The following is a 25,766-nucleotide window of genomic DNA, read 5'->3' as shown; positions in this document are numbered from 1 at the left end:
CTCCTCAAGACAGAGCCTCAACATTAGGTTGATGTTGTGTGTTTGCCAACTGCCAAGAAGAAGAAGTGTTGTGCTTTAATAGTGCATATTCCTAAACACATTTTCAATTACATTAACACAAACCAGATGACACACAGAAAGCTTGGAGCTTTCAGGGCCCTGAGACAGTTGCCCACTTTTCCCGTTTGGTAATCCAGCCTTGCCTTTATTGCTTCCTGCATGTTTAAAATGTAAAACCCTCCCTGAACCCGTAAGCCCAATGCTGTATGTTCTTCATTCATTTCAAATGTGTCATCTGAAAATCCTGTAATACTTGACTGGTTAAAACAATGTTTTCCCGGGGCAGATGGATGCATCTCTCTGAATATTTTGCGTCGCTGGCGCGCTACCACGAGTACAGTAGGCGGGCTATGTGTTGTGATAGGTCGTTGCTTAGATACGCCCAAGATTGACAGCGTTCCGGTTTCCGGTTCATTCCGTTGTACGCAGAAGTTGCTAGTCACAGGAGCCACAATGGCGTTTGTAGTCTCCTTCTGATAGGGCTGTGGATGATATGAAATCCACTAGCATCGCCCTAAATATAGGCCTGGTTGATTCCCAGAGCCATTGATAATAAACTGGAACATCTACTGCACACGAAAATACTATGATTTCTAATCAATATTGAATTTATAGGGGATAAAACTTACATTAAAGGGAACATGTAAACAGTACCAACCGGGTCAAGTTTTCATTTTGTTCGAGAAACGAGCGTCTTTTAATGAAGGCATTTGCTTGTTTCTGAATGCTAAGACCGTAATTCTGTGGAATAAAAACACCTTTACTTAACTTGGCACCGGACAAGGACACCTTTCACAAAGGGACTTTTTTCTTTTTTACGAGTCTGCTCGCTAGCCGCCGAGCATTAGCTAGCGGTGCTAGCTAAATTGAGACGGAGACGACACCACAATGCTCCGATGTTTGGTTGGGATCTTTTTCATTCATTGACTAATTCAAAGTACATACTTTACAGCACTGGAAAACCACCTTGGCATTTTTCTGCTTTGACGAACTATGTTGGCGATGTCAGTGGAATGAATTGGCGTTAAGGAGGACTGGACGTGAGCGGCCTGGTGTGTTTATTTTGTGTATTTTCTTGCCCTGTTTCTGCTTAGTAACACTTCTGTTTTGGCATTTGGAGTAACGTTAGCTACTGTTCTCCTGTGAATGAATTGCCTGGACCACCGAGGCCTAGTCGCAGGAGAGGTACCGACGCCGGCGTGAGGGATGCCTGGGTCGGACCGACACCATGGGACCAAGAGGAAGCCGGAATCTAACGTCAGCGGTGTGCCACACCAGACCCAGGCCCCGACTCATACCTCTGCGGGAGACAAGACGAGCAAAGACGGCAAGGTGCAGTTAAAATCTCCAATGTCCTCTTCCTCTTCAAAACGCAAACGGCATAAATCAACCAAACATAATCGGGAATCCTCGGCACCCGGAGCCGAACATTTTACCCTGGGCGATACGGCGCCACCTGGTGTCAACACGGTGAAGCCTCTGGTGGAGTACGATGATATCAGCTCCGACTCGGACACTTTCTCGGACCCACCGTCCTCCAGGCCTTCTGAGAGGGGGGGCGGGGGCCGACTGGAGCCCTCACCAGACTACGATAGGGACGATATCGACAGAGAAGCTGGCGGTAGAGAGAACAGGGGGCACAGACACTCCCGAAAAAAGTCCAAGGACCCTAACAAAGTTAGAGACCCTGGGAATGGGGAACGTGGGTACAAGAAAAAGAGCGGCAAAGAAGGTGAGAAAGGGAGTTCTGGAAAGGGCAAGGAGAAGGCTGCCTCATCAGGCCCCTCATCCAAACGCCAGGTCCAGCCAGAGGCTGACTCTAAACGTGGGGAGCTGATGCTCTCCACCCAGGTACAGCCCGCAGCCAGTGTAGGTAGCACTACTTCCTCCACATCCTCATCTCGCAGCAAGGAGAGCAGCCGCTCAGGGAAGTCTCGCAAAGACAAGCAACAGCGGAGAGAAGGCCGAGGGGAGGGCAGCCACAGCTCCTCCCAGAGGAGCCGAACAGACAGGAGCCACCGCAAGTCCACCAAGAGCCACAAGTCAAGCCCTAAGGGCAAGTCTTCAAGTAGGGGGAGCCCTCGCAGGAAGGGCACAAGCTCTGCTTTTTCGCCCAGTCCTAGAAGAGGGGCTGGCAGCGAGAGTCCACAGGGCAGTGGGTATGGCCAGCAGGGGGATGACAGCTACTCCAGACGTAGGGTAACCCAGCAGAGCCCCAGTCCCTATGGGGATATGTCTCGCCGCAGCAGACAAAGATCAGACAGCCCCTATGGCAGCAGACACAGGTCCTCCAGCTATGAGAGGGACAGCAGCCCTTACTCAAGGAGACGCTCCATCAGTCCCTATGGTAACCGCAGGTCCTCCAGCACCAGCCCCATGTCTCGGTGAGTATACTGTCCTGCACCCTTAAAATTTTATAAACCCTTTTGGGGAATATGTTCTGAGAAGTCAAATCGCTTACACCCACTCTCAGACACACATGTTGGTAGGGTAAGCGTAAAATATAAGAGGCCATGATGAGTGTTTCATGGAACAGAAGACTCTTTGGTAGTAATTTTTGGATTGTCCTGACACACATCTTGATTTACTACATATTGAGCGTTTAAACAAACATGAGCAACCTGCATTGTAAAGCGGGCAGACCTATTGATCTTGCAGAGCACTTCTCACGCCAGCAAAAAATTTCAGGTTAAAAGGAAGCTGGCTGTAAGAGTCATGATGTAGATGTTCTCCATGTTGAAGGGTGAGAAAATTAAAGGATGGAGGTAGCGTCAAGACAGGCAGGTGACAGCATGGTTTACCTTCAGCCATCTTATTTTGCAGTACAAAATGTCAGTAAACCATGAGCTTTGGCTACCAAGAGGAGGTTAGGGCACAGCAATCCTGGTTTATGCCTTTCATGTAGTCATCAGAGCCTTTTGCAGTGATGATTACATTTGAGTAGATATAAGCCACTGTTCTCTTCAAAGACAAATTTAACGGCAACTTTAAAAAAACACGCACCTGGTGGTGAGAACTCTTAACATTGTTTGATAGGTAATAAAAAAATAAGTTATATTTTCATGTATAATACCATGTTCGTATTTTCCCCACATCATACAAATCCAGTCATCATTTCCAGTTGCCACGTTTGGTTGAAGGAATAGAGCTGCACCTTGTGAGTTTAAATTTTAGATTATTATTTGTACCAGCAGAATAATAGATCCTTGAGAAGTTGAGAAATGTCTTAAAACTTGCAGAAATGTTCTTAATTCATATGTCTGGTTATTCAGAGTTTTCCTTGTATTTATTTTGAGGAAAATAGTGGAGTACATCTGTGGCTGGAATGGAGTCAAAGCAATTGTAAACTAGGAAATACAGACAAGAAACAAGCTATCACTTCAAAGTCTGTCAAAGTTTTAGATCTAATCTGTCCTTCAGTTTTAAAAGCAACAGTTGTTTCACAGTTGTCTTATTTATGTCAGTATTACTTTCTGTTACTTTCCAAATGAAAAGGCCCACATGGTTTTGTTTTCATTATGATGTGCTCAACGGCCATTTTATTTTGTGATGGAAGAGGTTGTTTCAGCTTAGTACCCACTCTGTTCCCTTTTTAAACATTTTCAAAAAGCATGTAACATGCTTTATTTTACTCTCTGACTTCAGGAAGATGCAGTAAAATCTAAAATGTTTATTGCATCGTTTACGACATTTTTATTGTGTATTTGTTTTTTATTTAGACGCTCTGGCCGCTCTAGGAGTCGCTCCCCTCTGCACTACTCTTCTTCTCGTCGCTCATCCTCTCGTTCCCGTAGCAAGAGGCATACTTCCTCTGGTGGTGTAGGTGGCAGCTCCCACAGCACCCGGCCAACTAGCCGTTCCCCTCCCTCCTCTCGCCTGCCGCTTAACTCCAGCCTGGGAGCAGAGCTGAGCCGCAGGAAGAAGGAACGCCAGGCTGCTGAAGCGGCAGCTCGTGCCAGTGGTGGTGCTTCCCCTCTTCCTACAGCACGTAAATCTGCAGGTTCCTCCTCCTTACGGCCCCCTAAAGCCGAGGATCCACAGCCAGAAAGAGACTCTGCAGGAGTAGCAGAACCTCTGCCCCCACCACCTGCGCCGTTACCCCAGGATGCTCCCAGTGGTGAAGATCAGGTTACTGCACCTCTGCCTTCCTCTTCCACATCCTCTCCTGCACCTCCGCCTCCTCAGCCCTCTCCTCCTGTGCCACCCGGTCCAGCCACCCAAGATCCACCACGGCCACCTCAGGCAGAAACAAGTATTCAACCTCCTATACCTTCAGCCACATCCCAGGCCAAATCGCCAGCTCCGGTTCCTACATGCAGCCCCGTCCGCCAGACCCCGCTCCACAAGACATCGACTCTGCCTCCGCTACCTTTACCACCTGCACTGCTGGGAAACACTCAGGGCAGGTGAGGACCCCTCAACAGGGATATAGACATACAGTATATGTCTCACTGCACGCTAGTCTTAATGCATGCTCATCTCCTGTACGAAGTGAAAGTCACATTAAACTTTCATCTGTGCTCTTAAAATATATACATGCATCCTGATACACAACTCAAGTCATCACCTTTTTCTTTTGTTATCAATTCATCATCATTCATGTCAAGTAAGAGTAAGACATTTCAAGACATCATTTTAAATATGGTAACTTGTGATGAGTAAATGTTATATTTCTTCCTTCTTTAACTCTTAGTTAATTATGATCATTGTCATACTACAAAAAAGTCAACAGCACACATCTGGATCAAAGTGACATACTCCATTTCCCTCTGTGATTAAAACCTGCAGGATAAACTCATAATTTTGGGGGCACTCCACCTGCTTCTCTTTATTACCCTGGTACACAAGGTCACATTCACTTTCCTGCAACTACACACTCTGTAGCTACAGTTCTGCTTACTTGTATTCTGTAATTGGCACAAATTCTCCTTTGTACATCAACTCATGAATGGTATGTCCCTATGGTCAACATTACTAAAAAGAGGCACCTGATAGCTTTGATTATAGCTTGTCACATGTGCAAAGCTTCTCTTAATTTAAGATAGAAGGCACACGCTCTTCTCTGGTCTTCTAAGTATATATGATACCTGCTTCTCCTTTGTCTCTTCATTCAATTGCACTTTTCTCTAAAACTCTTTGTATTTTGCACTGTCAGTCCAAAGAAGTCCACCCCTCCTCAAAGGCAATCTAGGAAGGAGAAGGAAGTTCGCAGCCGGCCATCACTCATTGACCTCCCTTTACCGCCCACCCTGCCTGGAGGTGGCTCCTCACCCCCACAGTCCCCCATCCGCCAGGCTCCACCGCTACCCCAGCCAGCCCTTAAGAAGAGACCAAAGTCAGTTTCTTTTATTAATTACCCACTTCCAATCTTTCTTTTTAAAATCTCACATTAAAATTAATGTGTTTTTCTTTCTTTGCTGCTTTACAGGATTTGCTGCCCGCGATATGGTGAGCGCAAACATACCCAGAGTGACTGGGGTAAACGCTGTGTAGACAAATTCGATATAATTGGCATCATAGGGGAAGGCACCTACGGCCAAGTGTACAAGGCCAAGGACAAAGACACTGGTAAGGGAATATTACTTGGACTTCACTGTAGTACTCACATGTGTTTTATGTTAAAACAATGAGAGACTGAATTCTCATTATGACTGGTTCTCTAAATACTCTTTCTATCATGCCAGGTGAACTGGTGGCTCTGAAGAAAGTGCGTTTGGACAATGAAAAGGAGGGTTTTCCCATCACAGCCATTAGAGAGATCAAGATCTTGCGGCAGCTCAAACACCGCAGTGTTGTCAACATGAAGGAGATTGTCACTGACAAGCAGGATGCACTTGACTTTAAAAAGGACAAAGGTAAGAGGGTTAGAAATGATCTGCCAGGGCTGGGTAATATGGAAAAATTGGTTCTTAGCTTGTACTAAGGATTCATAGATATTTTTTTTGTTTAATTTATATACAGTGAAAACTCAAACATTTAAATTCATTTACAGTTAAAAATATCAAATCATAGTCAATCTAAGCTGAATGGAAGGGAATTTGAGGTAAATTGAATCCTATCAGATCAAACTTAAATCACTGTGTATCAGGTTGTAGACCTTGTTTCAAAATATGTGTTTAATTATCTGAGAGTGATAAATACACACCCCTTTGTATAACTGAAGATGTATGTATGGAAAATAATAGTTGTACTCCAATTTTTACAACCATTACAAATGTAAAGAAATGTTTGGCACCTTCATAAAATGCTAATAACTACACTTATTTAACTCACTGTTAATACACGTCTAATGATATAAGACAAGAAACCCACCCCCCCAAAACTAGGACTATTACTAATTACTACAGTTGGTTTGGTTATTTGGCAGCAGACGAAATCGCTGTGGTCACAGTGATGATTCACTTTAGCAGCCCTTCTTTAAATTTTCAACAGAGATCAGTGTAGCAGGAGTTTTCTGCCTTATCTGACTAAGTGATGATTTACACTTGTTGCGTTAAGTTTGAAATATTTACATCACATATGTACACACGTACATATGTGCATGTACTGGCTGTGCAGTTGTGATAAAGCACAATAGTTGCACAGTTTCAGTAGAGTACTTACTGTAGAGTATTTTAACTTACTGAGAAGCAAGGTTAAATATTCTGAGCTCATTTTAAGTACACAACAACCCTCTTGTCACATGCTCACTTCTCGAACCTCCAGACATGTTGTTCATGTGTGTGTAATTGTGTGTTCTGATTTCTGAATACATCTTCCCTCTGTTTTAGGTGCTTTTTACCTGGTGTTTGAGTACATGGACCATGACCTGATGGGCCTGCTGGAGTCAGGCCTGGTCCAGTTCTCCCATGAGCACGTCCGCAGCTTCATGCGCCAGCTGATGGAGGGTCTGGACTACTGCCATAAGAACAACTTCCTTCACAGAGACATCAAATGCTCCAACATACTTCTCAACAACAGGTGAGGAACAGAAAACATGGGCACCTGGGGGCCTATACTACAAAGCAAGTTCAACATACCCCAGATCTCTTCGTTATTTGGCTTCACTAACCCTAACAACTGCAATCAGGATACGTGGTCCCACAACGCTGGCTGTCAACCCAGGTTTTCCCAATCCAGCCATGAGCGCAGTGTTTGCAGCATATGACCAATCGCAAACATGGACAAGTCTACTGGCAGTAGAGTGGCATATTTTACAAATGAAGAGCAAACTGTAATATTAGACAAATATGAAGAAGTTTAACACATAATCCCGGCTGCAGGCAACAGCAGCTGCCAAATGCAGGAAGGACAGCTGGCAAAAAATCAGACTGTGTGAATGCGTAAATTAATTAATAGGCTTATAATATAACTGCCCTGTCATTAGGGCACGAGATCTGACTATAATTACATTTATAATAATAATAAAGTTTATTTGTATAGCACTTATCAAAACCAGCGTTACAAAGTGCTTTACACATAAAACACAACAATATAATACACGGAATAAAAGAGGAATAAAATTTAAAAAAATGGATGATTTAAAAACCATAAATAAAACACCAAGGATAAAATGTAACGACAATGTGTGAATTAAAACTTAAAATAGAGCAAGTGCAGTGTCAAGAATAATGTAACTCAGTTAAGAATTAAAACAAACCTAAAAATATAGGAAGGTAGGAAGATTTGTGTATTCATTAAATTAATGTGTTGCTTAGATGAATTCTTATGGCATGTATGATCATTTTAGCCCTATTCTTTGAGCTGCAACCTGAGTGGTGTGAAACAATTCAAAGCTGTAAGTAGGCTTACTTTCATATCTTATAAGTACAACAAGTACAAGGCTTTAGTGCTTCAATCAGCCTCTGCTGTAGGATGATATCGGGATACAAAAGTACAAGGGTTTTGTCAGTCTCTGAACACACTTGCCCTCCTAAGAGACCCTCTTGCGATCTGCACACCAAGCTTTCATTTTTTAATGATTTTTTTATTCCACGGACCAAGCTCCACAGGATCTTCTATGAATGGTCATACCATTTTCCACGAGAATTGATTAGTCAATAGCCTATATAGGCTGTGCTATTATGCACGTTGTTCTGTTATGCTCCGGAGCAGGTTAGGTGTGCAGCATAACCACCGTTGTGGGACTGAAAACCCAGGGTTAACCCTGAAGTTACCTCGCTAACCCCAGTCCTGCTTTGTAGTATAGGTCCCAGGAGTAAAATATTGTAGTGTCCTTTATGTAGACCGATGCGGTTCATTTGCAGTAGCAGCTAGGCCTTTACCAATCACAGTTGTTTAGCAGTAGGAGCTGTTTCAGGTTTGATCTACTTTTTATTCATGTGTTTGTTTGTTTACTTTAGTACCTCTGATCCCCTTACACAAATTGACATTAACAACATGAGCTATAATGCAGCATTATCCACATCAACAACTTGGAACAACATTACTGCAGATGGTTTAAATGCAGCTGTTGTCTGTAAATACTGTAAACTCAAGACCAAAACTAACTTTAATGATCGGAATGCAAGTGCTTTGAGGTGCGTCAGCAGCAAAGCTAATTACTTTGCTACAAATTTAATCGGGCGCTTCAAATAACTGATAAAGGAGTACAGCAATTTGTCACAGATCGTTTCTCAGTACAATTCTGCATCCAATCTACAAATACTACATGATACAAGGGAAAGATGAGCTGCAATAGCTAAGACGCTAATAAAAATAGCTGAAAATGTGGGTTTTGTAAGTGGAACAGAGCATTTAGAGCCATACTGTAGTTTGCGCTCACTCACTGCTCTGCTACTGTACAACTGACTAAATAGATACTTGGAGTTTGGACATTTGTTACCCCATCTGTCCTGACATTTGCTGAGTTTGACTAATCACTTGATTGATTTGGCTTTTACCTTTTCAAAGTGCAGTACATTTTTCATTCGGTTACAGTGTTAGTGAACTTGTGTCAGTATTTAGTAACCTGAATTAGACAAAAAAGAAACTAGATTTGGATATCCCCAGTAATAGCACGTTTCATAATTCTGTCTGTAAATGTAAACTAGTTATTCAAAATGCCTGCCTGGCTCAGGCAGATGAGTTGAGCTGTATTTTGTGTCTTGCTGTTAGATACTGAAGTTCTCAGTTATTTGTAGTTGTTGACAGAGCATGTTTTCTCATGCTTGGTAGTGTTGCTGATCTTGGATTTTTGTTATCTGTTTTTCTTCATACAGAGGTCAGATCAAACTGGCTGACTTTGGTTTGGCCCGGCTTTACAATTCAGAGGAAAGGTAAGACGAGTGTTACATATTTTCTTCTTAATGTATGCAATATATGGGGACCTCATCTGCTTGCTTCTGTAATCTAAATGTATGATTAAATGTGTTTATGATGATTGAAGCAGTAATTAAACCTCACCATGAGCATGGATTTTCCTTTTCATTTACAATGACTCTCCACTAGATGGTGGTGTCTGTCACATTGTTGTCCTTCAGAGAGATCCCAGTTGGTGAAAGCTGAAATGTTTGTGTTTGGGCACTCGGGGGCATACATGCTCTGAATGTGTACTGAGTCTCACCGTTGTTTGTCTTTCCTTTCCCCCAGTCGACCGTACACTAATAAAGTAATCACACTATGGTACCGCCCTCCTGAACTCCTGCTGGGAGAGGAGAGATACTCTCCAGCCATTGACGTATGGAGCTGTGGGTGAGTATGACATTGTTATGGTAGCACATGGTAAGCTTAATGAACTCATGTAGATTTGGACTAATGTTTTGTTGGGTAAAGCAATCTTTCATTCAGATGGGTCTAGTTGCTATAACACTATCACATTTTTGGAAACTAAGCATTAAATATGATCCATATGTCTCAATAAATCCATAAACGTTAAATGAGAAAACATCAAAGCTGCATTGTCTATTTAAAAAAAAAAAAAGATTCACAAATTGCAATGAAAAAATTCAACATATTGTATGATATATAGACATGACCTCGCTAATTTTTGCTGACCTTGATATTGCCTGTTGTGTTTACACGTGTCTGTTTACATAAGAATGTTGCCAACATGATGCCAGAATGAACAGCAGTGTTTTCCCTACCATTATAAGACTTAGGGCGGAGCACTTAAGCGTTTTATTCACAGCGCCTAAGCCGAATGAACAAAAAACTATGTTGATACCTGTTTTGCTATCATTTATGGTCACGCTGCTTCTGTCCTCTTGTTGTCTGCCCTCTGCGTGGAGTGACACCATTGGTGGGGCTCAGGCAGCTCTCCTCTCCACACACACACACACACACACACACACACACACACACACACACACACACACAGTGTTACCAACTTGCAGACTTTCTTGCTAGATTTAGCGACTTTTCGTTCCTATAGCTTGAAAATATTTAAATACTTGTCCATGTTGTGAGTTTGTGATTATTTGGCTTAAGATTTCTTTATCTCTCCTTTGCTGCAACCAACTCAACCCCTATGCTTTATGCAAATGAATGCCATGCAAATGCCCTTAAAATCACAATAATATCATTTGACCCAATTATTACTGGGTCAATATATCGTCCAACAAAAGTAGTTATTGTGACAGGCCTAACCATAGTTTATATGCTTTGTGATATTTTTTATGGAATGGGAGGAAAACTTTACAGAAGAAATGTATAACAGATGTATTAAAAGTATCTTTTTTCTGTCATGTAAGCAAATGTGTTTCCAACATTATGAGCAGAATGGATGTTTGCAGCACACTGAGTTCATTACTTTTTAATCCTGGACACCAAGAGGCTCCTTTTGTATTCATATGCACTTCTTTATCTATGGTTATTCATGTCAGAATCAGAGGGGAAAATCTTTCTTGTAGGATGTGTGGTATTGGAAATCCTATCCTATTAAAAAATAGTAGGATTTATTGGTCACAGTCACAATCCTGTCTGACACGATTTTAAACTTCCTTTAAGCTTGGTAAGTGGGAGTGTATATTTTCTTACTACTTCCACCCATTCTCTGTCATGGTTCAGGTGTATTCTGGGAGAGCTCTTTACCAAGAAGCCCATCTTCCAGGCTAACCAGGAGCTTCTACAGCTGGAGCTCATCAGGTAGGCTGCCCTTTCCTGAACACAACACCTCAAGTAATAACCTCTGCTGCAACCTTTACACCCCCATTTGTCCATTTCTTCATCACTGACCCCATCTTTGCCTCCCTCTGTCATTTCCTTCAGTCGTCTGTGCGGGAGTCCCTGTCCTGCAGTCTGGCCTGATGTCATTAAACTTCCCCTCTTCAACACCATGAAACCCAAGAAGCAGTACAGACGGCGACTGCGGGAGGAGTTTGCCTTGTATGTAGCCATGCTAGCCCAAAGTAGCTGTGATCACTTTTATCTGTTTCTACAGTACAAATCTCTCCCCTTCTGTGCAGTTTACCTTCTACTGCCCTGGACTTGCTGGACCGAATGCTGACCCTCGACCCTGCGCGGCGCTGCACATCGGAGCAAGCTCTCAACAGTGACTTCCTGTGTGACATTGAGCCCAGCAAAATGCCGCCGCCAGAGTCAGTAGCCCCATGCCCTTCACTTTCACCTTTCATCTATATATTATTAGATATGTATTAGATTTTTTTTGCTCATTGTGAGAGATATTTTAAATGCACACTGAATACTTTTTTATTGCTTATATATCTAATTTTTGACAAGTTCTATTTGATTTGATTACAGATTTGTAATTACTGGTTGTGCTATAATTAAATTTTTTTTTTTTGCATGTCTCCAGTCTTCCTCACCATCAGGACTGCCACGAGCTGTGGAGTAAGAAGAGACGGCGTGCACGTCAGAGCGGGCTGCCCGAGGATGTGCCTGTGCCCAAAGTGCCCCGTAAGGATGCGACAGGGACCTCCAGCGGAGAGAACAGCCGGCCCCAAACCAGCCCGGCCGGAGCCCCACCACCTCCACCAGGAAAACCGCCCTCCACAGCCAACTTAGAGCGTGAGTTGTCAGGTAACAGCTACCTCTCACAAGCATTTTAGCAGAAACACACACGGACATATGCTTTGTGACAGTGCAAAATTGACAGTTAACCCAGCTACAATATCAGTATTTTCTTTTTTTTTTTTTTCAGATATATGATTTAATTAGATAACAGGGAAAAAACCATGGACGTTGCGGTTCCTAACCCCTAAGCCATGGGTGCGCACTTTCATAGTAGTTTAAAATGATGTAGAAAAAATGTTTATTGACCTTTTTGTTTGCGCTGTATTACATTTTCATAGTTTGAATTTGGGGTTGCGTGAATGTGTGTGTGTTCAGGCCTGGGAGTTGCTGCAGAACAGTTGAACCAGACAGAGATGGCGGTGCTGCTGAACCTCCTCCAGGGACAGACGGACCTCAGCCTGCCCCAGGTGGCCCAGCTCCTCAACCTCTCCAACCCAGAGGCTCTCAGCCAGTCGTTGTCTGCCCTCAGTGAGGCCTCGGACCACCAGGGGGTTCCAGAGGACCAGGCCCAGTCTACTGCCAGGTCCCAGCCCCCAGAGCCGCCCCCTGAACCCCAGGAACTCTCGCCGACATCCGGAGACCCGCCACTCAGCCAGGAAGACCAGGCCAACCTGCTGGCTCTCATTTTGGGCCACATCATCAAGCCACAAATCGAGGAGCAAGGCGATGAGAGCAATGGTGTCCAATCAGAGGAGGCACTAACGCGCAATTCGTCTGCTTCTACTACTGATCGCAAGGGCAAGTCTGGGTTTAGTCTCTAGAGGGTGGAAAAAAGGGGGAACCAGGGTCAGGTGGAAATCACTGGGGACTGCAAGAATGAGGAGAGCAGGGCAGAGAACAAACAGAAGCTGACTGAGGTCGGGTGCTCCAAATTCCTGTATACTCTACTGTCTACTATATAATCAAATTAATTACACTTTAGACTACCTGATGAAATCAACAAAATGATCAGTTAACCAAATGAATTGGGCTATTAGACTTCTCATGCACCCCCCACCCCTTCCTTTATCCCTGACATTCCTTAAACACACCCACTTCACCATTGTCCCCTTTTACCACCTCACATACTGAAAAATGCTCAAGAAAAACCTTGAAAAATGTCTGTCGGGTGCTTGTCGTCATGTGACCCTGATAACCAGGCAAAGGTTTGGTGCACATGGACATCTCTCACTGGTGTACTCAATAAACCAGAAGAAAGGTTCACACTGTATTGTTCCCTTCCACGTTTCTCCCTCTTCCTTGTTTCTTTCTCACAGTCTTTGTTTCTGTATCTGTCCCATCTCCACGCGTGTTTTTTCTTCCTCACCTCATTTTCATCATAAAGCAGGTGTCATGGATTCTTCACAGGAAGCGATGTTGCTTTGACCAGTCTGTAATGTCAGCGTTTTTATGAAGAAAGTCTAATAAATTATCAAGTGAAAATAAATGTTTTGAATCTTTAGACATCACCTGCATGTGTTTCTTTTAACTTGGGTTTGTCACATTTTTTTGTTTTTAACTGTTCATTTTGACTATTAGTTCAAAAATGTGATTAGCAAGTTGAATAAAACTGTTTACTATGCTGCTGACACTGGAATGGTAACAGTCCTGTTTTCTTCTGGTTATTTCTCCTGTCGAGGTCTCTGAAACCCTTGCACTGCTGTAGATAGAAAACAAATAGACTAACCTGGTTTAGTAATTTTGTCCTGACCTTTATAATACTTAAAATTCTCATACATAAGTCACCCTTTCTGTTCATCCAGCTGTACATGCCCTTCCTAATGTTTTCTCACCTATTTCCTGCATTTTTCCTTTCGTTTAAGGTGGTTGTTTGGAGGAAAAACAAATACAGCTGCATCTGCTTTGCATACATGAATGCAATTATATTGGTTGGTTGTTATGCACCCATATAGTGAAGAGAAAAAAATAAACATTCTGACTAGTCACATTAAAATAACAGCATTTCTTCCATTTTCAACATTTAGATTTACTATACCTGGAAAGGTGCATGATTGTAGATTTTTCATAGGCAAGACATATTTTTTTAAGGTATTTTTAGTATTTATTGTACCATATCTAAGCAATGGCTGTAGGTTAACAAAGTTAGTAGCAAGAATACTTACAGATATGTTATGTCTGCCCTTATAATGGTACTAAAATGTACTCCATGTGAAGAAACACTTAGTGCTCTGCCCTGCCTCTTCTGGTGAAGGTAGGAATGTCAACATTGTCCATGGCCCATTTGACAAAAATACATTTTTACTTTCTGTAATTGCAAATTAGTTATAGGGGATGACAAATAAGATTAAGGGTTATTGTATAGTCCACATGTTGAAGTTAAACGTTATATGCCAAAAACGCCTTGATACCTAACGTTTTGTCCTCTGTCCTGTTTGGCCCCTTCAGATGGTGCAGCATCAAAATTGAAACTGCTTGGGGCCAACCAGGTGCCTCCATCTGGTGAGCAGCGTCCACCCTCTCCACCTGGGCCACCTCCATCAGCTCTCCTCCTTGGAAATGCCCAGCAGGCTGGGTCTGAAACCCAACCCAGCCAGGACATCAGCCCTGCTGTGGCAGCTGCCTTACTCCAGCTCATGTCTCAGCAGGACTCGGAAGCTGGGGCCCCTCAGCGAGGCAAGGACCCCTCTTCTGCTGTGGATGCTCCGGCCCAGCCCCCTCCACCCTGGGTTGCAGACTCTCCGCCTAAACCTTCGGCTGCAGCTGAGGCCGCAGCAGGACTGGTGACTGCTGCTCCTACCACTGCAGCACAGTTCCCTAAGGACCAGGACCTCCGCTTTTCCCATGGAGCTGCCCACTGACCCTCAATCCCTCGGTGAGACAGACCTAGGTATCTTGGGACGGCTCCAGCAATCCTGGCCTGAAGGGAGAGGCAGAGGGACACCTACAGATTATGATGCACTGGACCATGAGCGGGTAGTTAAAGTTGAATCAAAGATTTTGAAAATCAATGTCTGAAAGAAAGAGATTAAGGGCCTTTACAGGTCATGAACATCACTCCACTCTGAACAAACTGTCATGTTGTATTGGAGGGAGTGTTTGGACCTGAGGTTTGTCTGACCTTTAACAATCCATTTAAGGACAGTCACCACCTGCAATACCTTGCTCCTTCCTGTCCACTGAAGGTCCAGACTTGAATGAAGTTTAGCTTCCAAATTGAGTGCCATGCATCTGACACTTAACTTAGAAAGCAGCTGTGATCTTTATTTTCCAAAACAAATGATTGTCATGTCCCCTGCAATGCCCACTTCTAACAAAGTTATCAGTGTTTTGGAGAATGAAGTCACTGTCCTACACTCTGTGATGGAGAGGTGTCTGTGACAGTGCGATGGAGGATTAGCTGAAGCTAAAATACTGTGTATGGGTATATTTGAGGTAGTGAGCGCACTGATAGGAAGACTGGAGGACCATGAGTTTCCCCATCAAATCTTACTTGCTGGCTAGCTCCCCTGTTTTCAGCCTTGTGCCTCCTTTGTGACCCCAGCAACCCCTGAATGAGCTTGGCCTAGTGGAGGGAAGTGTGGGTTAAGTTTCTGCTTTGGATGGCACCTACCACAGTGTACATCTGCAGGACTGTATTGTTGTTGTTTTTTTTGTTTGTTTGTTTTAATTTTACCCGAAGGCTGTGTAACATATTATATTCCATCTATCATAAACCCAACTGAACTGCGATGTGTTCTCGGCCCACATGAAGAGTTTCCTTCCTTTACATACAGCAAACCTCTGTGTCGTAACAAGCCTAAGCCTGTAGTGCTCACTTTCCTGTCTCAAATATGGATTAAACCACTACATTATGATCAACTGCTTCATTATACACATGCTATTCTGCTAGTTAAAGTATAAAGCTAGAAACATACATATACACACACAGAAACTGACTTTTCTGGCTTTCCCTGGTGGGCTCTGAAAGCCTTGTCTAATATGTTGTAGCCTCCCTGCCAACTTGTGCAACAAAAGCTTTTTTTTGTTTTGGTGCAGTTATTTTCTACATAAAGAAAATGATAAATGCTTAAAAAAAATAATGGTCCATGGTTCGGTTTCCTTTTTTTGCTTTGGAAAAGGAAAGGGAGGAGGAAATGGTTTCACGTGTCTGTAAAAAGAAACAAAATATTTTGTAATATGTGTTTTCTTGGTTCAGTTTATTAAAGGAAGTTATGCGACCAGTCAAATTGTCTCTCCTGGCGTTTCTTAATGTTTCTCTTAAGTGGCCACTAGATGGTAGGCATTCACTCATGCTACAGCTCAAACTACAGGAAGTCCCCACAGTCAGGCCTCCGCAAAGCCTGATTGAAGTTGAGAACTGCACTGTGGGATAAGTTACACACCAGGTTTCTAGTGTTTCTTATTCTCTTATGATCTCGAAGCTCATGTTAGCTCATTTTCATTATACAGGCTACTTTAACCAGAAAAACATCAAGCAAGAAAAGTCATTGGCCACACAAAAGTGCAAGTAAAATCACTAAAATAGAATTAAAAGCAGACATAATTCATAATCTGAAATAAAAAACATAAAATCTAAAAAATGTAAAACTAAAACTTAAAACTAAAAAAAATAAAATTTATATGCATAACTACAACTTAAACATTGAAAAGGTTTAAGGTTAGACATTTTGGATTGTTTTGTTGTTTGTCAATATTGTTTTCTTTTATAGTATCCAAAGTGCTTTTTCATTATTGAAAATGTTATTGTTGGTAATATGCAAACTGTTGTATGTCCCTTTTCTCTTTTAACAGACACATAATCTGTCTGTCGTGGCTGGAGTTAAACTGTGTTGTTACAAAGCTCATTTTAACATGGGGTTGGAGGCTTATTTAAAACACTATAGATATTTGTTGCAGTTTAAGAGTAGTTTAATTTTCACAGTGTTTCACTGTAGGTTTTATAATTGTTTCCTATACACTGCCTAATATGTGAAGTATAGTTTGACCCAGTCAAACAGTGATGTGAAGTGCTCCCTATGCATCAATCTTATTTATGTGTTGATTACTTTACCACTTTGGTTGATCTCTTTATGAAGATCCTGACAGGCAGACAAGGATCATAAACTGCAGATTGGCAAAGACAGAAGCCTGCGAGTTTCATGCAGACTGGCTGTGTGTGCACACGCTTGCATGTATGTGTGTGTTTTTGTGTGTGCTAGGATTGGCCTCATGCATACCCAGACCAGTTCCTCACTTGGCAGGCTTACAGAGCTGCTTACCCCTCTGGCCCACCAAGCAGCTGAGCCCACTGGGTGAGAGATCCTTTCAGAGTGGAGGCAGTGGGAGGCTCACCTGCCCTCTAGCACAGGCTCAGTGTGAGTGAGATGAGACGGTGCTGTGTGTGTGTGTGTGTGTGTGTGTGTGTGTGTGTGTGTGTATGAATGAAGGTGTGTATGTTTCTGTCTGATGCTTTTGCCCATTGGGACTCCAAATAATAGTGAATGTGCCCGCAGGGACTTTCCACAGGAGAAGTAGTGGGCAATGCCAGTGCCAAGTCAGAGACTAGACGAATAAATCAGGACTGAGGAGTGAAGAGAGGGAGGTGCATGAGGCCGTGCCATCAATCAGAAAGGCACCTTATGGGGAATGCCCATAAATGTGCCATGCTGCCGGTCTGAAGCACGCTCTTGCCATGGCAGAGACAGGCAACAGCGACATTCAAAATGGAGTCTCCATTTTGGATGCCGTTGTTTCGCTGTCAGCTACAGTGATTTTGGTGGACTTCCAGACAAATAGTGAATTGATTGACAGTCCATTTCAGTCAGTTCATTCCAAATTTTATTTATGCCATTGTATTTTTTGCATCACTGCTTGGACTTTGCTCAGTCCCTGATTGTTAGAGCACACACTCAGAATCTACAACCTACTTTATAATAATCTCAGCAGTTAGATACCCTTTCTGCACTATGTGAAATAAGGCAACCTTGAACAAATGGCAGCTTCTAAAATGATGTAAAATGACGAACCCAGCACATCACACATCTGCCTGGATACTGACTGACTACAAAGAACACTGATAAATTTTGGGCAAAGGAAATATGTCTGCTCTACCAGCCACAATTGCGAGCAGTCAATCATAGTTTGTTTTGTTGTTGAAAGTGGATAGTGACCTTTCAGATGCTGATTTCAAGATGAAACTTTCTTAGCTACAAGTTCATTATCATTTTTCAGCTTGCCACAACAATGTAAGAATTTGTCTAAAACGTTTGGAAAATCAGGCTTTTTGAACTGGTGCTTCATTTTAATTTGGCAGCAAATTCAGGATGCAAGAAAAAGTAGAAGAAGAGGGCAAATGAAGATGACATTGATGGACAAGGAAGAAAGGCAAACACTGACTGCCCCTGGAAGGAAAAAGTAAGCAATATAATTCTGCATTCAATTTTCAGTGTAAGGAAACATTTGAGTCAATCAAACATTTTACACATTTATACAGTATTTAGATAAGCCTTCTGGCTGCCTTGATACTCTTTTCAGATTCAGCTTGAGATTTATTAACTGAAGTCTATGTTAACATTCAAAAGTGCACAGTTTGAGATGTGACTGATTCAGTCTTCTCCAGACAATACATAACTATGAATTCTGCAGCTGAAGCACTCCATAAATTCAATAACTCATTTTTATGGCTTTTACTTGTTTCTGTAATAAATTCTAGATTCAATTTGAAGGTAAAAAATAGGATCTGCACCAGTAAGTCTCTTAACTGACTCTTAAAAACAAGTTAATTTCTTTTGCCCAGGTATTCTATGTGTCTGTCTTTCTACCATTCTGTGTGTGTATGTGTGCAGCAATGAGAATGTGCATGAATTTATGTGTGTATGTGTGTGTGGTAGCTCCTTTTGTGCAGTGTAAATCTGGGCCACTGTTGTCTCTCTGAGCCATGCTATGGTTTGATGTTGAGTTTGATGACTGAGGCTGTTTGATCAGTGACTATGTGTAAACTCAGTCAGGGGAGAAAGGGATTCCCAAATGTAAGACACACACACATGTTCACGTGCACAGAATGATCAGCAAAGAACAGCTAATGTAAAGCACGAATAATAAACTTACATGTAAAAAGTTATATTAACATTTAAAAAATTCATGTTTTTGAATGGATCTTTACACCCTTTCACCCTTATAGTTGAGCAACAGAAATCAACATTTAGTTATGAATGCATCTTGTGTGGTGAGGGAATTGTGCTGTCTTCATCAGATCACTTCTTTGTCTTCTATCAAACAAAATTTAATGTCAGTCATTTCGTTTATGGCTACATCTTTATTTATGTGATATTTCAAAAATTGATTGACTTTATCCCAGCAGTGATATATGCTTTAGTGCTGCAACAGCATGCTTTATTGATGCCATAACACCATCTCCATTTCTTCTCAGTTTATAGTTTTGTGAGAAACTGCTGTCACACACACTCGTTATTTCTTTATCGCTCAGCAGCAGTGAGGCCGACTAAATAGTTTTTAGGAGGCTTTTGGATTCGCCAGATGATACAGATGTGTGTTGATTTTATGTAAAGTCACTGGTGCCAGGTCATAATAATAATCTGGAATCACATTCACTCCTTTGGTATAATATCCACCTACACTAAAGTGTTTGCTTTTATCTGCTCGCTCAATAATCAATAATGGAAAAAAGCTCAAAAGGAAGACGACACTGGCTTTTTAAAAATCTTTCTCTGACCTTTTTACAGTTATCTCCACTTCAGCCTCTTCTCTGCATGATGCTGCACTTCTGTGAACCGAATTACTTTTGCAAGGTCTCAGCGTCTCATTACCAATGCAATTCAAAGAGCCTCATGAGCAAGGCAAGATTATTGTCTCTGTCCGTGTAGATGCTGCCGCTTTAAGGGCAGAGGGGCTGCTGGGAAAGCAGTCAGCGAGGGTGGTGAAAAAAGAGGAGGGTGGTGGTGGTGTAGGGGTTGGGGGGGGGGGAGGGTGGACGGGCCCTGCAGGACCATTTGTGCTGAAGCTCATTTGCGCAGCGACACTTAATTGGCTACAACAATTAATTAATGTGTTGGAAAGTTGGCACAAAAAGTTCATTTAAGAGGGTTTTAATAAGCAATTAGAGGAAAAGCAGCGAAGAGGGGGAATTACTGGAGAGCAAAGAGAAAAGCAGAGATGGAGTGAATGTCTGGCCACTACGAGTCTGTACACCTTACTGTAGCTGGGTGCAGTGCTTTGTCTCTTTCTCTGACCCTTCAGTTTTGAAGAGCTGACGAAGGATTATCATTATAATGCCATTATATCTCTTTCTGAGGCTCTTACTGCTGGTCTTAAGTGGACTTGAAACCCATGATGCCCTTATATTGTATACATATCAACCCTGGTGGCCCCTAATGCCCCTCCCTTTCCTACCTCTTGTCCCAGCGCCCGGTGTAAAATATTGCATGACTAATGAGTGGAGCAGGTTGGAATCCTGGGGAAGATGTCCTTGGAAGACGAATGCATTTTCAGCAGAATAATTAACTTAATTAACAAATTCACATGCATATTCATCAGCCTATTAATGTCTGCTCTGCGCTGCTTGATGAGCAATGCAATAATAACCGTTTCATTTGCATATTTGCATTCACACTCACCCTTCTCCAAATAATAAAAAAAAAGACAGAGTGTAGGAAACTCAAAAGACAAGCAAGTCACTTGGCCTCACATTGTGTTTTGCAGGTATTATCCACCTGCAGCACACACACAACTGCACACCAATATCTATCTCTGGAGTGTTTTTCCATCTTGGCTGTTGAGCTGCTACATGCCAGGTTAAGTTACACTAGATTAGAAGTGTGTGTGACACTCTCTCTCTCCCTGCGTGCACCTCCAGCCTCCTTCCAAAAATCACTGCATCTCCCTCTCTGCTTCCTCTCTTACTGCTGCACACTCTGTCTCTCCTTCCTGTTTTTGTCTCTCTCTCCTCTTGTTATTTATTCATCCCCATCAGACTCGTCTTTAATTTATTTATTTTTTGCTTTTGAAGTTCGGCTTGTCTGCCCGTCAGTGTATGTATGTTTTGCTGGAGAACTTGTATGTGTACGGATGGCAATGTGAGCACTGCTGACAGTTATGTTACTATGCCGGTTTGGAACTAAAGGAGCAGCTAGTAGGGATCGAGATAAACAAATAAATGTGGAATGTTCATGTCCTTTTACTTCCTTGATTTCTGTTTATGTTTTATGGGCTGTGTGTGTGTGTGTTTTCTTTCACACCAGATTTGTATTCAGAGTCTCTGTGTCTCTCAGCTACCATCAGTGATGAAATGTGTGTGTGTCTGGGAGTGAGTGTGTATTTCCTGGGAGGCTGTAAGCATCTCAGTCTTTAATCACTGTGTGTATTTGTGTTTATCTCTTTGAATTCAACTTGTACTGTCTCACTGATGTCCCTTGTATGTGTTTGTGAGTTCCTCTCCAATATTTCTGATGACAGTGATGTAAATGTGTTGCATTTAAACCAGACATGGGGCGACTGTGTGGGTGTCTTTTATTGCCTATTTGAGGTGGAGCTTCACTGGTGCATTTGTGAAACCAAGAATGTGCGTGTGTGTGCGTGTGCATGTATGGACTGCCAGCTTGTGTTCAGACAGCAGCAGTTTGTGGAGCGAGAATTAAAAGTAGGGAGAGATGCCAAGTGAGTCCCTGGAGACAGATACAGGGGACAGAGAGAGAAGAAAGAGGAAATAAAAAGGATTTCTCTCTCTCACACACACTCTCACACACACACATGCAGTCACTTACACAAAGAAACCTAGCCTACTAGTAGCATGTTACAAACACCACACAGCAACACATTCACACATTAAGAAAGGTTTTTCAGTGTGTTTTGATGTCTGTTTTCTTATCAGTTACATCATCTGGTATCTTATCAGGTATAGCTTCATCACAATAACATAATGCATTCCCTAAGCCTAACCTTAATCTAAATCTAATTCTGACCGTAAGCCTAAAACCAGGTCTTAACCCTAAAACAGCCTTAAGAAGCAGTAAGGAAGATCCAAAATGTGCTCACTGTCCATAAATGTCCTCACCCTCAAGGGCTAAAACTCAAGTCCTCGCAAAAACAGAAGTACAAGATCAGAATCAGAATCAGCTTTATTGGCCAGGTATGTGTACACATACAAGGAATTTGACTCCGGTTTTTACTCTCTATGTACATACACAGAAATAGACATAAATACAGCTAAAAACAAGGACTAAAAGCTCAACAAGGTAGACAAACATTAAGCTACTATATGCATATATATGATGTATATATGAAATATATATTTTAAGTACAAAGTACAAAAACAACAACACCAACAAAAGTAAGACAGAAGCTGAAATAAATAAATAAATAAATATGATTAATGTAACAGGTTGCTTTATATACATGAGGTGGTGGATATGACAGTATATACAGTATGTACAGTGTGTGTAGATTTAAAAAGTGATAATATTTACAAAAAAAAAGATATATTTACAGGTACAGTGGATGTTTTTGTCTGGGGTTATTGCACAGGATTATTGTTCCTGACACTATGTGACTGGTGTTAACTGTTCATCAGAGTGATGGCCTGTGGGTAGAAAATGTTCTTGTCTGGTTGTTTTGGTGTACAGTACTCTGTAGCACCAACCAGAGGGGAAAAGTTGGAACAGGTTGTGACCAGGGTGTGATGGATCTGCAGAGATGTTTCCTGCCCGTTTCCTGACTCTGGACATGTATAAGTCCTGAATGGAGGGCAGGTTGGCACCGATGATCTTTTCTGCAGTCTTAACTGTCTGTTGTAGTCTGTTTCTGTCCTGTTTGGTGGCCGATCCAAACCAGAAAGTGATAGATGTGCAGAGAGCAGATTGGATTATTGCAGAGTAGAACTGGATCAGCAGCTCCTGAGGCAGGTAGAACTTCCTGAGCTGGCGCAGGAAGTACATCCTCTGCTGGGCCTTTTTGATGACAGTGTCGATGTTGGTCTCCTAGGAGATTGTCGATCCCAAAAACCTGAAGGCTTCCATAGCAGACACTGTGTTGTTGGATGTGGTGATGGGGGGCAGTGTTGGGGGGCTTCTCCTGAAGTCCACTGTCATCTCCACAGTTTTGAGAGTGTTCAGCTCCAGGTTGTTCTGACCGCACCAGAGGGCCAGCTGCTCAACTTCCCATCTGTATGCACACTTGTCACCATCCTGGATGAGGCCGATGAATGTTGTATCGTCTGCAAACTTCAGGAGTTTAACAGATCACTAACACACAGACACACACATACAAATTGAGATAGATCTCTCACCTTTTTCTCTGACTCCCTGTCTACTTTCTCCCCCTCTCTCTCCCAGCCTGGTGAGGTGACACCCTGTGTGCAGTGTGACACTGAGCTGTCAACTCCCACTCCCTGCATCACACCTCTGCCCCCTGCTGGGCCAACCATGTCACGGCACCCAGACACCCAGCCAGCCTATCCTCCTCCGCTGGCATGAAAACTGGCAGTACTTAACATCACTTTACACTCTCTCACTCGTTCACTTCAACTTTTATATATGCAACTATGTTATCAATAAAGTATTTCTGATTCTGATTCAGATACAGGAATTTCTCAGAAGAGGATCATACTCTAGGGTTGTCAACCCTAGTTTGGATAACTTCAACCAAAGAGTGCCCCCCCCCCCCTTTCTTTACTTACCTTTATTTTGCAACGCCTTAAAATGTATCTTGTGTATAACCTCTGGGTAGGAACCACGGATAAAGGTTGTAGAATAAAATGAGGGCTGGGAATAGTGCTATACTATCAGTTATTTTTCAGAATGGTTTTGATAAAACTCTCAGGAAAATCAACAGAATCCCAGAGTGCTTTTCCTAACACAAAACCTGGAATTAATTTGTCAAGACCTACATCGTTAAAACTATTTTGACTTCCACACATGCGCTGATGTAACATAAGTTTAATAACCTTGTAATACACTTATGATGTCTGTGTTTCAGCTTTGGTGTCACTGTTTTTAACCATTATAATTTAAAACAAAGATCAAGCTGATAATGCATTTTTCTCAGAATTCTTTTTCTAATCTTGGCTTAGGCATTACTGGATAATTTGTTCTCTTCAGGCCTCTAAAGATGATTTATGTAAAACAATCAGAGAAGAAAAAATCAACCTGTAGACATACACAACTGATTAAGGATTGAAAGTAGACATAGCTTTATTTTAAGGTGTTACAAACAAAAATGGTTAGGAACCACTGCTTTAAAGGAACATTTTCAGCCATTGGTTTGTTTTGGTCATTGGTTCGTTTCACAAGTAATTTTGGAGCAAGAGTTTGACATTTTCTCAGGCAATGGTTTTACATACAGGAGTTTGACAACTCAGGCTGTCGTGAAGCAACACACTTGACTCTTCAGGCCTGGTTATTTGTTTTGCAGCCTGAGGAGAAGAACAATCCAGTTCCATATCTGAATAGCAGTGTGTCTGAGCGTGATATGTCGAGATGATACCAGATAAGGATTTCATGGCTCTCTGTTGTTTTGCGTACCTGTTGTGTTTTATACCTGCATGTCTCTTATCCTTCTGAGTCACTAGGTGTGTGTCCAGCCAGGCAGGCCAGTGGCGAGTGGGGACGGAGCGATTGAGATATAGAGCATTAGTTGGTGTCAGGAGTAAATTAGAGGCCAGATCTGTTTTCTAATCAGAGCACAAGCACCGTGTTAGAGGAATTAGGGCGACAGCTGCTGGGAGCTTTTTATTCCTCTCTCTCTCAGCCAGAGACAGGCAGACCCCAGCTCAGGGACCACCTCTTTACCACAGCCACCTGTCAACACCGGTGTGTGTGTGTGCACATGCATGTTTCCCTCCCCCATTGACATGCACACTCACATACATGTGAGCACACATCTACTGCCATGCGAGCCTGCACACATGCTTGCACATAGACACACAAACACCGTCTGGTACACTGACCTCCCTCCATCTCTGAAATTAATGACAGTGCAGGTTCTGTGTGCATGCAATCATTCGTAGTGTGTTTATGTTTTCCGGCAAGTGTGAAAGGCCCATATGAAATATCAGATTTAGATAAGGTGGAGCGGTAGGCGGCTTTGCATATGTCTATTTACTATGAATTCCAGTGAAGGCCTTAACGCTGCATCAACCCATTCATTCACCACACCAGTGTTGCAAGTGAACAGATATTTTAAGACTTTGGCAGATGCATTGGAAGTAAACAAAACAAATGAAAATAATCCTAATTTGTTGGTTACACTTTAGAGAAGGCACCAGAAGATAAAATTAAGTGTAAAAGTATAAAGCAATGTAAACAAACTAAATAAGGCAACAATTACATCCAAAAAAGTCTACAATTCTCATTTAAGTAAAAAAACGCCCTGAGGAAATGCACTTAAACATTTTGTTTACTATTCGATTAAATAACTGATGTTAAAAAAATGATGACTGCTGATTCTAAGGATGATTGATGATACCAGGGATGAATAAATGAATGTCGTGAGCTGCTTGCACTGATTTTACCCAGCAGAGATCTCTTGTGGGTAGGATTGTAGGAGGGTGAGAGGTGTGGGAGGTGGCATCGAGATTCACACCGTGTCACACACTTGCTTTGGAAATGTCACGTCTTTTTTCAGTCCAGCTGAATCTGTTAAGTGTAGAGTGTTTTCAGGTAATGTGAGGAAATGGATTTGGGAAAATGGTTGTTGAGATTATCACGGTGAGTCTTGACAGAATGAAGTGATGCATTTTTAATTTAAATAGGTGCTTATTTCTGTGGTAAAATTAGAAACAAGTTACATCTCTACACAATTTTGAAACATCTTTTAGTGAAGGG

At 42.2% G+C, this 25,766-nt stretch overlaps 1 protein-coding gene across 2 annotated transcripts; it reads left to right on the top strand.

The window, feature by feature from the left end:
* Positions 1-16,178, top strand: cdk12 (cyclin-dependent kinase 12). 2 transcript variants are annotated; one of them, XM_044180336.1, is made up of 15 exons: positions 462-1,112; positions 1,229-2,444; positions 3,780-4,466; positions 5,216-5,395; positions 5,489-5,628; positions 5,745-5,915; positions 6,831-7,020; positions 9,261-9,317; positions 9,631-9,732; positions 11,047-11,124; positions 11,248-11,364; positions 11,445-11,576; positions 11,795-12,018; positions 12,328-12,750; positions 14,398-16,178. In XM_044180336.1, exons 2-15 carry the CDS (start codon positions 1,267-1,269, stop codon positions 14,808-14,810), a joined length of 4,092 nt encoding a protein of 1,363 aa, XP_044036271.1. In that variant the 5' UTR covers positions 462-1,112; positions 1,229-1,266; the 3' UTR covers positions 14,811-16,178. The 2 variants fall into 2 exon arrangements, with proteins under 2 accessions (XP_044036272.1, XP_044036271.1); XM_044180337.1 differs by having other exon boundaries at positions 1-2,444; positions 11,795-12,006.
* The last annotated feature ends 9,588 nt before the right edge of the window (positions 16,179-25,766 follow it).

Source organism: Siniperca chuatsi, linkage group LG21 (assembly GCF_020085105.1).
Source record: "Siniperca chuatsi isolate FFG_IHB_CAS linkage group LG21, ASM2008510v1, whole genome shotgun sequence".
In the NCBI taxonomy this organism is placed as follows: Eukaryota; Metazoa; Chordata; class Actinopteri; order Centrarchiformes; family Sinipercidae; genus Siniperca; species Siniperca chuatsi.
This window is presented reverse-complemented; position numbering and strand designations above follow the sequence as displayed.